The sequence below is a fragment of the Andrena cerasifolii genome, chromosome 11, assembly GCF_050908995.1.
Source record: "Andrena cerasifolii isolate SP2316 chromosome 11, iyAndCera1_principal, whole genome shotgun sequence".
NCBI classification, from domain to species: Eukaryota; Metazoa; Arthropoda; class Insecta; order Hymenoptera; family Andrenidae; genus Andrena; species Andrena cerasifolii.
Window position 1 is genome coordinate 10,715,763 of NC_135128.1, and position 12,132 is coordinate 10,727,894.

The 12,132-nt window shown below is 43.0% G+C and overlaps 2 protein-coding genes across 12 annotated transcripts in view; one reads left to right on the forward strand and one right to left on the reverse strand.

Moving 5' to 3' along the window:
* On the reverse strand, positions 1-7,288 carry LOC143374516 (mitochondrial tRNA-specific 2-thiouridylase 1). 5 transcript variants are annotated; one of them, XM_076822691.1, is made up of 9 exons: positions 2,354-2,548; positions 2,003-2,276; positions 1,639-1,840; positions 1,392-1,557; positions 1,147-1,331; positions 850-1,076; positions 611-778; positions 313-540; positions 1-228 (listed from the first exon to the last, which is right to left on the reverse strand). In XM_076822691.1, exons 3-9 carry the CDS (start codon positions 1,712-1,714, stop codon positions 76-78), a joined length of 1,203 nt encoding a protein of 400 aa, XP_076678806.1. In that variant the 5' UTR covers positions 1,715-1,840; positions 2,003-2,276; positions 2,354-2,548; the 3' UTR covers positions 1-75. The 5 variants fall into 5 exon arrangements, with proteins under 5 accessions (XP_076678806.1, XP_076678808.1, XP_076678807.1 ...); XM_076822693.1 differs by lacking the exons at positions 2,003-2,276; positions 2,354-2,548 and adding an exon at positions 6,244-7,288; XM_076822692.1 differs by lacking the exon at positions 2,003-2,276 and having other exon boundaries at positions 2,328-2,548.
* Positions 4,791-12,132, forward strand: part of Sin3a (SIN3 transcription regulator family member A) — a 19,613-nt gene continuing 12,271 nt past the window's right edge. For 2 of the 7 annotated variants that reach the window (XM_076822667.1, XM_076822671.1), the window contains exons 1-11: positions 4,791-4,932; positions 7,334-7,626; positions 8,548-8,721; positions 8,907-9,059; positions 9,149-9,480; positions 9,572-9,809; positions 9,897-10,151; positions 10,270-10,686; positions 10,781-11,232; positions 11,315-11,789; positions 11,861-12,107. In XM_076822667.1, the coding sequence (XP_076678782.1) occupies positions 7,354-7,626; positions 8,548-8,721; positions 8,907-9,059; positions 9,149-9,480; positions 9,572-9,809; positions 9,897-10,151; positions 10,270-10,686; positions 10,781-11,232; positions 11,315-11,789; positions 11,861-12,107 (3,016 nt within the window). In that variant the 5' untranslated portion in view covers positions 4,791-4,932; positions 7,334-7,353. The remainder of the gene's footprint in view (positions 4,933-7,333; positions 7,627-8,547; positions 8,722-8,906; positions 9,060-9,148; positions 9,481-9,571; positions 9,810-9,896; positions 10,152-10,269; positions 10,687-10,780; positions 11,233-11,314; positions 11,790-11,860; positions 12,108-12,132) is intronic. The other 5 variants (XM_076822668.1, XM_076822672.1, XM_076822669.1 and 2 more) reach the window with 5 other exon arrangements.

Sequence of the window (12,132 nt, forward strand, 5' to 3'; positions counted from 1 at the left end):
TGTCAATAAAACAATACTCTATTTCCTATCAAGAAAAATTTTAACAAAATATGTACTGTAAAGTATCTCCAAATATCATGCATTTGCATGTACAACATGCTCCTCTTTTTTATTATATTTTTGCCCATCCTCCAGTTTTACTTCTTGATTAAGAGAGTAGTATGACGGGCCAATGAATGAAATTGGGGCACCACCTAGACATTCTTCCCCATTATACAGAACAGCGAACTGAAGCAACGATATTAAGTATTATTTACAATCCAATACCGTGTCGTAGTAATCCGAAGAAATTAATAAATGCAGAAACTGTACCTGGCCCTCTGTGATTGCCCTTAAAGGCTGACTAAGTTGAATTATTAAGTGATTGTTCAAAGTTTGGTGAACCGTGCAAGGTATTAACACATTTCGATGTTGGAAACGAAAGTCACAATTTAATATTCTAGAATAACTACGAAGCTCACGTGGTTCCTCGGATATCCAATGAGGAGTACCTGTTGTCACTAAGTCCGAATATAATGCTGGATGATTTGTTCCTTGTACCTGTTAATATTAACGACTAATAATAATCCGTTTCTGTAACGAATTTATGCGCTCACTTATTCCTACATACCACGAGTATATTATTCGTCTCACTGTCCTTCCTATACACAAAGAATGCTTGCGTAAGATCAGAAATTTTGACTCTTTGACCGATAGTCCAGTGATGAAAACCCTTGTGCTTCCCAACAACCCGACAATTCTCCAAATCTACAAAGTCTCCGGGTTTGTCAGCTATGTACTGTAAATGTGTACAAGTGACGCCACACGTGCTCTGGATAAGAATGTACGCTTTAAGTTATTATATCGTACCTCCGATATGAAATCTTGGAAATTCCTTTTCCCCACAAAACATATACCCATGCTTTCCTTCTTATGGGCAACTAAACCTAGCCCAGCGTCTTCTGCGATTTTTTTAACGTTAACTTTCAAATGGTTTCCAAGAGGAAACATGGAATATCGCAATGACCTCTGAGGTATCTGGCACAAGAAGAATGTTTGATCTTTCCTCTTGTCTTCTGCTTGCAATAACCGAGCATCTGCGAGATATTTAAACCAGCGTCATGAATTATTGCATTTATTATTTCTTATTTATTTACTTATACTTACCTGTATCTTCTTTAAAATGTTCAAGGTAAGGACCGAAAGTAGTCCTGACATAGTGTCCCGTTGCGATAGCGTCGGCTTGGAGCTCGTTGCGTGCGAAATCAAAGAACTTATCGAATTTGATAGTCTTGTTACACAGAATATCGGGATTCGGCGTTTGTCCATTCTCGTACTGCTCTAGCAGGTTGCTACAAGAAAACAGTAAGGTAACACTGTAATCTTAAAGAGAAACATATGGAAATACGTACCTGAACACGCTGTTCCAATATTCTTTTACAAAGTTGACTTGGAGAAGAGGAATTTTTAGTTTATCGCACACCCATTGCGCGTGCTCGAAATCTTCTTGAACTGCACATCTTCCACTTTCATCGGCAATGTCCCAATTTTTCATGAACACTCCGGTGACATTGAATCCTTTGAGAATTCCATATTTAATATTCAGGGAATATTATTAACTAGCATTTGATATTAAATCTGTCATTACTTCCGAAGTACCTTTACTTTTAAGCAGCAGTGCTGCAACTGCGCTATCAACCCCGCCAGACATGCCTATAACCACCTTTTTAAACATTCTGGAGCTAATTTTTCCAACAATACGTAATATCGAATTTGCATTGAGAAATCTATCTCCTTTAGTTCTTTCTTAGAACACCGATTCAAGTGAGATTCGATAATGTAAAACTACATACTGGGGGACCTATTAATGCATAAAATAATGATTAATATATATACTTGGTGTATTATTTTGATCTATGTGCTTTGCAAAAGGCAATGCTCTTTAAGGGATTGTTTAAAACTAATGTATCAGCGTAATTGTTAAATGGTAAGGGGATATTTAAACAGAGACCGATCTATTTACGTGGTGCAGGAATACAGAAAAAAAAGTATTGCAGATTGATTTTTGGGAATGTTCTTTATTGGTTCTTCGATTATGAAAGAATAATGTTGCGAATGACAATTTTCGAACAAGAGATCTGTCTGCATTTATCGAGCGAATGTGCTGTATACGCTACAGAACGATCACGTTGCAAGATTCTTGTGAAAATCCCGATTCGTCGTTGGTCTACCATCGTTTTAACCTTAATCGCGCCTGTATCGATTACTACACGTGCACAACCGTGATAGCAGCATTTCTGAAAGAACTTAGAAATTTACGAGAGTATCGTAAAGGTTAAAAGAAATACCGAATCGATCACGTGGTGTGGCATACGTATCGAGTAGATTCCCATTACGTTTCACGTGCGGACGTAACGAATAGAGAGGCTGCGTGCACGGCTTCTTACGCGCGTTCCAGAGGAGAATCGACGGGCGTACGGAGTTTGATAAAAAGACTATGGGAGAAATCTCGAGGGAGACAGATCGCGGGTGATCTTTTCACGTGGTGCACGTGAAGTATACTTGACGAGGGAAACTATCGTCCACAGGCTTCCCCGTGATTAGCAGGTTTCGAGACTCGCGCGTAGGTCGATGTCCGAAAATCGTCGGCCAATCGACGCGCGGCTCTCTCGTCTCGGGAACCAGTCAAGCACGTTGACAGATATGCAACGGCTGCTCGCAGGAGGTTGCATATTTCGAATGGCAATTTATAGTGTGGACAGCAACGTATCGCGTGCTAGTTCAGCCCATAGGATCAGGCGAAATTCCCGAGACGATCTGCCGGTTTTCGAAGAAATGCGCGTTTTCGGTGCAAGTGCAACCCATTTTGCGCAGTTTCCATGACCCAGATTACGATGGGGAGTTCGCTCGCCTTTCGGAACAGCTGTTGGCCGCGCGAACATGTCGGCCGCGGGGAAACGCTTGGATATTTCGTGGACTGCGCGCGCCTCTTGGCGGCTTCGCCGCCACAATTTCCAGGGCTGTATTCACCATCGACAGATTAGGCGCCACGCGATCCTCCAATTTCATCGGATGCGACGCGATTTTTCCTCGAAGATGCCTCGCAACGGCTTCTTTGTGTGAATTGTCGCGAGGCTCGTACTCGTTTAAAAATTAAGGTATTTTAACCCGGAAACCGAAGGAATGAAATTATTATGAGAACGCCCGATTCACGTAATGTTCTATGCGATTTTGCATATATCACGCTGCCCGGCTATGTTTCTTCTTTCCTTACGGCTCTAAACTGCTCGCCAGAGATGCTTTGCATTGTTATTCTAGTTTCTACGAAATTATACGTGCGTCTCGTGGATGTTAGATCGCCGTCCTGTACGGCGTGATTAAAATTCCCATATGCTGTGAAAGGACTACGACAGTGTCTCGGGTAAACAGAAGTTTGTAAACTGTGAGAGTTTATCGAATTGCTTTGCGACTATTAAATGCGACTTATGAAAAGTTCGTGTCGTGCAGAAGTGCTCGACGGGAAACTTTGGCGGTACGTTCTTCGAGGCTGTTCGTGTGCTCTTTCGTCAATGTATTTATATCTATAGATATTAGCTGTGTTTTCGTAAGGAGCACTTTTTATCTGAATGTATTAATTCGCTTCGCGTAAGAAAATCACGAGTTATTACGACAATGCTTGCCCGGGAGAAAAATGTCGGTGAAATAACAAATAGAGGAAAAAGGCGAGAAATTTCAGCGAGCGCGAGTGCCCTGTTTGCTGAATATTTCGGGAAGTTGAATTGTCAGTGATCGAATAGGGATTGTGGTGGAGCGATAGCCGTAGAAAAAAATATCAAGTTTGAAGAAAAATTCACGCGTGCGTAATTGTCATGTTACAAGTACGCTCGGAGGCGATTTTTCGTAGCAATTACATTCCGAACGATTCCGGATACAGTTAAGTCGGTTAGAAACGCGTGTAAAACGTTTGCCGGGGAAAACGTGGAAGAATAATCGATGCACGATTAATGAAAGTTCGAAGAGAGAAGTCTCGCGAGGCCCTGGCGTGTGGCACGTACGCTTTGCAGGAGGTACCCGAGTGGTTGGTAACAGAGACGCTTAGCAGATGAATACGGTCCTGCGCGATCCCCTCCATCTTCCTCATCCCGCTATACGACCAGTCAGTTCCTTGTTTGCCATACAAAATCCAATAGTTTGCCTTGTACCCTCGAGAGTGCGAGTATGCCTTTTGCATTTGCCTTTTTTTCCTTTAAAAAAGTGCGGTAGTCCATCGAAGTTACTCGCGAAAATGTGCATTTTACCGAGTTTGTTTACCCACACGACAAGATTTCGATGGTTCTGAGAGGGAGATCCGAGAGAGCATAGTGAATTCCTGTCGCGACCAGACCGACCGGCCCGTTAAGGCTTCCGTCGATTTTTTGGTCGTGAAAAAACAACGGAGCTGAAAGCTTTTGTGCGGGAAGTCAGTTACACGGCTGGGAAGGACCGATTACGGCGGAAATAAGTGTACACAAGTGTGCTTCGGGTACTCGAGGTGGCTCCTTTGTAAAAGGAGCACCGCAGGACGATTATTTTCACTGGAGCACTCGGGAAAATGTGTTATGTATTTACGTGGAATATTGCGTAACGCCGAGGGCCGGGAAGTGTTTGGAAACGTGCAACACTGACAAACCTCGCTTCGACGACTTCACGGGACACGGCCTGTACGCGTCCGTGCAGCTGGCTTTGCCGGCTCTATTTCGCCTCTCTTGCCCCAGCGAAATTGCCCTCGCGAGGCCGATACTGCGATCGAAATTTTCCGAACAAACAAATTCCACCGACGCTCCTGTCTCCTCGTGGAACAGCACAACTTTCGTCGCGATCACAACCGTTTCACCTCGACCACTTGCTTGTGGAGTACGTCTCCCGAAATTACCTGCTGCAAGGACCATTCGACTTCTTTTCAGATGGAAATTGGTATGTACACCTTCTACATTAGACTGGTGCATATGAAATGTCGTTTCTTCCATTAAATATCAAAGCCACGTAACTCCCTCTGACCATAATATATTACATCCGAAGCTTCGCTGCGACTTTAAGTTCCTTTCAAACGTTCACCTAGCTTTGCTCTTCCAGCTCCTTACAAATCAGACGACCGAAAGCCCAATAGCTATTCAAATGTCATATTTTGTCACTTTCGTCTATCAGTGTCTTACATCGGCCATCGGTGCTTCGTCTTTGACTTTCAATTTTGATAAATATTTCTCTTCTCGACGGAACCTTGCTCGAACGCTCGCTCTACCCTTTTTGTGCTTTCCATAGCATTACCGTAAGAGATTTACATTCGTGAGAAGTCAGTCGAGCTCCGAATAGTCTATTTTATATAACGAGCAATTTTAAACTGTGAATAAGGAATCTTTATCGCAGTCCGACTTATAAACCTTGTCTAAAACTCCTTAACAGCTAATTGAACGCGTCCTTCAACTGATTCTATCGCACCTGAACGTTTAAACTTTAGGACAACATTTCATGTACATCAGCCTAATATCTTCGTTACATTTTTCCTGCCCTCTGAATCACTGACATTTCTATATCCATGCAAGGTCATTATAAACTATTAGATACCTAGATTGTCCAATAGAAGCACTAGGTTATAATTATTTCTATAACACGGATTTGAATTTCATCGCAAGTCTCTTCTGACCATACGATCCCAATCTTTCGCAACTCGGTGTAGTTCGGATCGAAGGATACTTATATTTTCAGTAGTGCGCGAGCGATTCGAAATGCTTCCCAACATACTGTTCTGCTTAACGATCACCGAAAGCTTTTCACGTATCTCGTTATACTTTATACGCTTCTACTAGTTCTATTAATTCATACCTCCTCGCAGTCTCCAAATAATAATACAAATAATCGAGTAGTAAGTCTTCGGTATTAGCCGAGTGTATTATCTATACAAGCAAACTTAAGTATTACATAGATAACGGAGTAAAAAATGAAAATTTATCTCTGCATAAAATTCAATTCGTACGCTTGTTACATTTTCTTATTATATATATTCTTATATGCTACGATTTCACTTATTTAATCGAGAGGTGACCGAAAACATGATACACGAAGGAATACGCGTGACAGTATGGCAGTCGAAGATACGCAAGAACAATAAGTGGTTGTAGGCACGAAAATGCATGATATTCTGAACGCGCATTCACCAGTCCCGAAAGCGATCGCATTCCTCGGAAGGGAATTCTGTTTCTTTCTAAATTCCTGCGCGCACGTACTTACATAGAATTTCTAGCAGAATTTATGTGAGGTTATATCAGCTAAACATCTTTAACAGTAAATTCGCTGGACAATATGTTTGCATTCGGCGCACCGTTTATTCTCTGCAATTGCATTTAACTCGGATAGTACAGCCACGTGCATTTTATTTGTTTAATATTACGCAATACACATAATACTAGCAGGTATGAGTAACTGAAATTATTTTTAAACCGTAAAATCGAGAGAGAGAACGAAGTCGAACATCCGAATCTATCGAAATTACGTTGCAATATCGAATACATGTGTCGTTAACGAGATATCGTACATCGAGCTGCAGGAATAATTGCACGGAATACGCTGTTAACGAGACAGCGCGTCCGAATCGAACGAAACACGGAGCGAGACTCTTCGTTGTTCCTAATCCAACGATGTCCTTCTGGCAAAGGAATAATGAATCGTCACCTTTTCGTGGATTTTTCGAATTTCTCAGCCATATCGTTAGACAAAAGGCTCCTGCTGCGTGCGATGTTACGAGAAAGTGGTCTCGGGCTGCTGCGACTTCGTCACGAGTTGTCACACGGGCCACGGCGCGGTGCTTTTAAAATTCCGAGCGGTTTTGGAAAATTAAAACCGACGCCCCAGCGAATATCGAGTTTCGCGGCTACATTTCGGCACGCGCACCGACGTATTTACGTGCGCGTTAGCTCGCGTATTGCGGATGCGACGTCGATCGCCGCGTCATTTTATCACCTTACACGAAACAATGCCGAACGCTTTCGAACCTGCACGAAGCTTTTCCGCTCGCTCGTGACGCGTCAAACGTACCGAGAACGATATTACGATGCCTATCGTTAACGATGGCATACCAAGCGATGCTTGTTTCATACAGATTCGATATTAACCATTTCCCTGTGTTACCATTGGAACACTAAGCGCGCGAATCTGCTATTAGTATTTCTTTGAGCAGATACAGCGAGCACCTACGGGTGTTCTACGCAGGGACTGCGGTATATGCGCGTTTATGAGTATACATAGCAACGGAATAGATAAATTGTACGAAGATACTTGCATGGATTACGGGTCTGAACGATATTGTACTATCGTCTCGTAGCATTTCCAATGTGATCTGCGATGAAACGTGTTCGCGGGCTGGACGAGGTAGCATCACCAGCAGCAGCAACATTAAAGCACTCGTCAGTGAGTGCAGGAAGTGGCTTAGGTGGCGGAGGAGGTGGTTTGGAGTACCATTCAAGCAGTGGAATAGGCGTTGTTGTACCTGGCCAAGCGGTTCGATCAGTTGCCTCGAAAGAAATGCCGGGAAGCATACAATTCGGAACTGCCCAAGCTCAACAGCAATACACTGGAGCAATCGTTGTGCCGACCGCGGCTCCGTCCCCCATTAAGGTGCGTTATCTGCATTACAATAACAACACTGTCGGCCAGAAGAGCAACTAAAACATCGCCTCTCTTGCGTTCTTTTTCCTGTTTCTCTTTCTCGTTCACCCCTTACTGTGTGAATCTTTTTTAGGTGTAAAAGATGTGTTACGTGAGAATGACACGGCGGCCACAAGAGCAATGCTTAACAAACTATTTTACACTTCTGTTTATGTGTACCTTTAACAGCTACTGCTTGTGCACGTGGCACAATATGCACTGGTAGCCTCTTTAGGAAAAATTCAAACAGTACTATTTGTACGAGGAGGAGCACCGTTTCTTTCTTTTTTTTTTTTTTTGTATGCAAATGTACGGTAATAATGGGATTAAACCTCTGCCCTTAAGACACATGTGTATTCATGATTCTCTGTAAAAATAATACGCAAATAATGCGCGACTGTCTAATCGTACGATGTGGCATTTATGTCGCTCCATACAGTAAGGGGTTGATACTGGCTATCTTATGTATTTTTGTTTTAATTTAAAATTACTCTGTTAATTTCTTCCAGAATTATTATTTATAATCGTCTTGCATAGAGTACCAGTATGTACGCCTACACAGCTGACGCGAGAGCGAACGAAATTAATCCGCTTAAAAGCGACCCGTCGAATTAAACGGTCCCGCGTGTTACGCGTTTGTAATTGTCGCGTTTATAAATTTATTTCCGTATGATGTAATTTGTCCGGCTGCATTTGTAAAATAAACCCGGAATATTTGTATCATTATGCGAGGATACGGTGTAAAGAAAATATTTGCCTTCTAGATTTCGAGTTTCATGATCGATTCCTCTGTAACGAAGCATTTATAAGTAATCATCATTTCGCGCTCGATTGTTAATAGCTGTCAGTTCGTCTAGCCACTTTGCAATTTGCTGTGCATTTCTTTTCCAGGGAAGTGGACCTGCAGGCCTTAGTTCTACATGTAGCAGTAGCAGTGTAAGTACTGGTGGAGGGTTGGATACTGGGATAGGTGGTGGGAGTAACCATAGTATGGGTTCTCAACAACCTACGCCAGGAACGCAGAGTCAAGTTCATACCCAACAACAACCAACAATAAGGCATAAGGTTCATATCACACTATGTACATAGGATGTTAAGTTAGAAATGTTAAGACCTCCTAAGAGTTTGCGCGAGACCTTTGTAGTCATATTAACTGTACAGGCTACTACTACCCGTGATCAAAATATTGCAAATGTTTATTAAATTTCTGTTTAGATTTTTGTACAAAACTTTTATTGTTCGATTTATAGGTCCATTCTAGCAATGTAACGCCGCTAGCTTCTACTCCACCAGGCAGCAGCCTGGGTGGTGGAAGTGGGTCCCAACAATTTCAGAGATTAAAAGTAGAGGATGCATTGTCCTACTTGGATCAAGTCAAGTACAAATTTAGCGATCAGCCACAGGTATACTTCCAATCATTTGAATAGCGGAGTCTTCGAAGTTTCTTTTAATAAAGGGTGTTATGGTAATCGTGTTTTATGCTTAATTGTAGGTGTACAATGACTTCTTAGATATTATGAAAGAGTTTAAATCGCAAAGCATAGACACACCGGGAGTTATAACAAGAGTGAGCCATTTGTTTAAAGGACATCCCGAACTTATTGTTGGCTTCAATACGTTTCTTCCGCCTGGATATAAAATCGAAGTACAAGCAAACGAGCAGGGATACGCGTTTCAAGTATCAGTTAGTATGCCGAGTCCGACAGCCACGCATACTGCTACTTTATCGCAACATCATTGTACAGTAAATGTTGGCTCGCCTCCTGTCGCGAGTCCACCGACACAACCAGCGAAAGCTCCTCCGGTTTTGCAAATAATGCACGGGTAGGGATATCGTTAACATTACACGTGTACTCCGCAGTTGTTTCCATTAAGATTCCTTAATAATCGAATCGATCGTTTTATTTCGAATCAGATCGGGGAACATACACCACTCGTTGGCGAACAATATCTCCAACAATAGTCTAACAGTGCACGCACCTTCGCCGCCGCCAGTACCGGCGTACAATAATTCGCACGTCAGTGCGGCGCAAGCTCAGGCTGTGAGTCAAGCGTTAAGTCAAGCTCAAGACGGTATGCCGACTAGTGGTCAAACTCAGCAAAGTCAACCGGTTGAATTTAATCATGCGATTAATTACGTCAACAAAATCAAGGTTTGTGCATAATTAAAGCGATTAAATAAGATAGTGAAATACGGGATAAAGGGCATATTTGTCATTGAAATTTTTCCGAAATTTCAGAACCGATTCCAAGGTCAGCCAGACAAGTATAAGAGATTTCTGGAGATTCTGCATACTTATCAAAAAGAGCAGCGGAATTTGAAAGAGTCTGGCCACATGGGTGGCACAGGTGGGTCTGGCGCGACTGGCGGAGCGAAACACTTAACAGAAGCAGAGGTTTACAGTCAAGTTGCCAAGCTGTTCGAGAACCAAGAAGACCTGCTTGCCGAGTTTGGGCAATTTTTGCCGGACGCGACTAATCAGCAGAGCTCATTGGTGAGTCCCACATATCTAGCATTAATTACACGGACAAGTCCGGAATTCGGGGAGCTCTTGACATAGTTCAGGTTCCACCGGAAGCACATTAGTGTCAGCGAACTCTGATCGGTATTAGTCTGTTATGTTTCAGAGTAACAAGACTGCGGCGGTTAACGATCACACGGCGATCGTTAAGAAACCATTGGGACCTAAGGCGCCTTACAATAATTCGGGGAGTATCTCGCGAGATCTTCGAGAGTCGAGCGGCACTGGTACAATAGAACGGGAGAGCCGCGAGCACAGAGATCGCGAACGGGATCGTGACAGATCTGGCGTGCGGGATATTAATAGTGCGCAGAAATGTGGGCACAGTACAGGACAATTGAAAAGAAGCCCATCGTTCTCGCCCTCTGTGACGTCCGGGAATTCTCATCACATACAACACGGCCCGCCTCCGTTGAAGAAGCACAAGGTGTCGTCGATGCGCGAATGCGTCACTATAGCGGAAGCTGGGAAATACGGCAGCTTGAACGACTATGCTTTCTTTGACAAGGTCAATATTTCTAATCCTGGGTTCTTATATCAAACAAAAGAAAAGTGGAGAGAAACAATAATAAAAATGCTACTTTTGTCTTTATATTTGGTAGGTCCGAAAAGCCCTGAGGTCTCAAGAAGTGTACGAGAATTTTCTCCGATGCTTGGTTCTGTTCAACCAAGAAATAGTGTCGAAGTCTGAATTGGTGCAATTGATAACGCCGTTTCTCGGTCGCTTCCCCGAACTTTTACGCTGGTTTAAAGATTTCCTCGGCCATTTACCCGAGTCTTCTGCCACTGCTGCGACGAACACAAGTAGCAACTTGAACGTCGAAGCATTACCAAATAATGTTGTACGAAGCCATCAGGAGCGGCCTCAAGGCGATCTAGCAATGGAGATCGACTATACGGCGTGTAAACGTCTAGGAGCGTCATACTGTGCGTTACCAAAGTCATACGTTCAACCAAAGTGTACAGGCAGAACGCAACTGTGTAAAGAAGTTCTTAACGATACCTGGGTCTCATTTCCAACTTGGTCCGAAGACAGCACATTCGTAACATCAAGGTTTGTATAGTTTTTAATCGCCTATGCTCGGTATTTTTGGCCAACTGGCACGGGACACTCGATCGTTGAATTTCAATTTCAGGAAAACTCAATACGAAGAATTCATCTATCGTTGCGAGGATGAGCGGTTCGAATTGGACGGTGTGATTGAAACAAACGCGTCAACGATCAGAGTCCTCGAAGGCGTTCACAAGAAAATGAGCAGAATGAGTCAAGAGGAGCTGCAGAAATTCAAACTCGACGATTGCCTCGGTGGTTGTTCTCCTACGATTCATCAAAGAGCCCTGAAGAGGATATACGGCGACAAGGCCGCCGATATCATAGACGGCCTTAAGAAAAATCCTGTAGTAGCGGTACCGGTGGTTCTCCGACGGCTGAAGAGTAAAGAAGAAGAGTGGCGGGAGGCGCAGAAAGGGTTCAACAAAATCTGGAGAGAACAGAACGAAAAGTACTACTTGAAATCCCTCGATCATCAGGGTATTAATTTCAAGCAAAATGATGTGAAGGCTTTAAGATCTAAAAGCTTGTTTAACGAGATCGAGACGTTATACGACGAGGTTCGTAACTGTTTAGCTTTCTTCGCGCAGATATATTCTTTCTTGTTATTGAACAACCATTTGTTTTACAGAGACACGAACAAGTGGATGACGGCAACGGGGATGGTCAAAATAATAGCGGTCCGCACCTCATATTGCCCTATAAAGACAAATCCGTCGTGGATGATGCAGCTAATCTTCTCATTCATCATGTGAAACGTCAAACGGCTATCCACAAAGAAGACAAGCAACGAATAAAGCTTTTATTGAAGCATTTTATACCTGATCTTTTCTTTCATACGCGCCAGGAACTTAGCGACGATGAAAGGGACGAAGATGGTGAGTGATGAATAGAATTCCACAA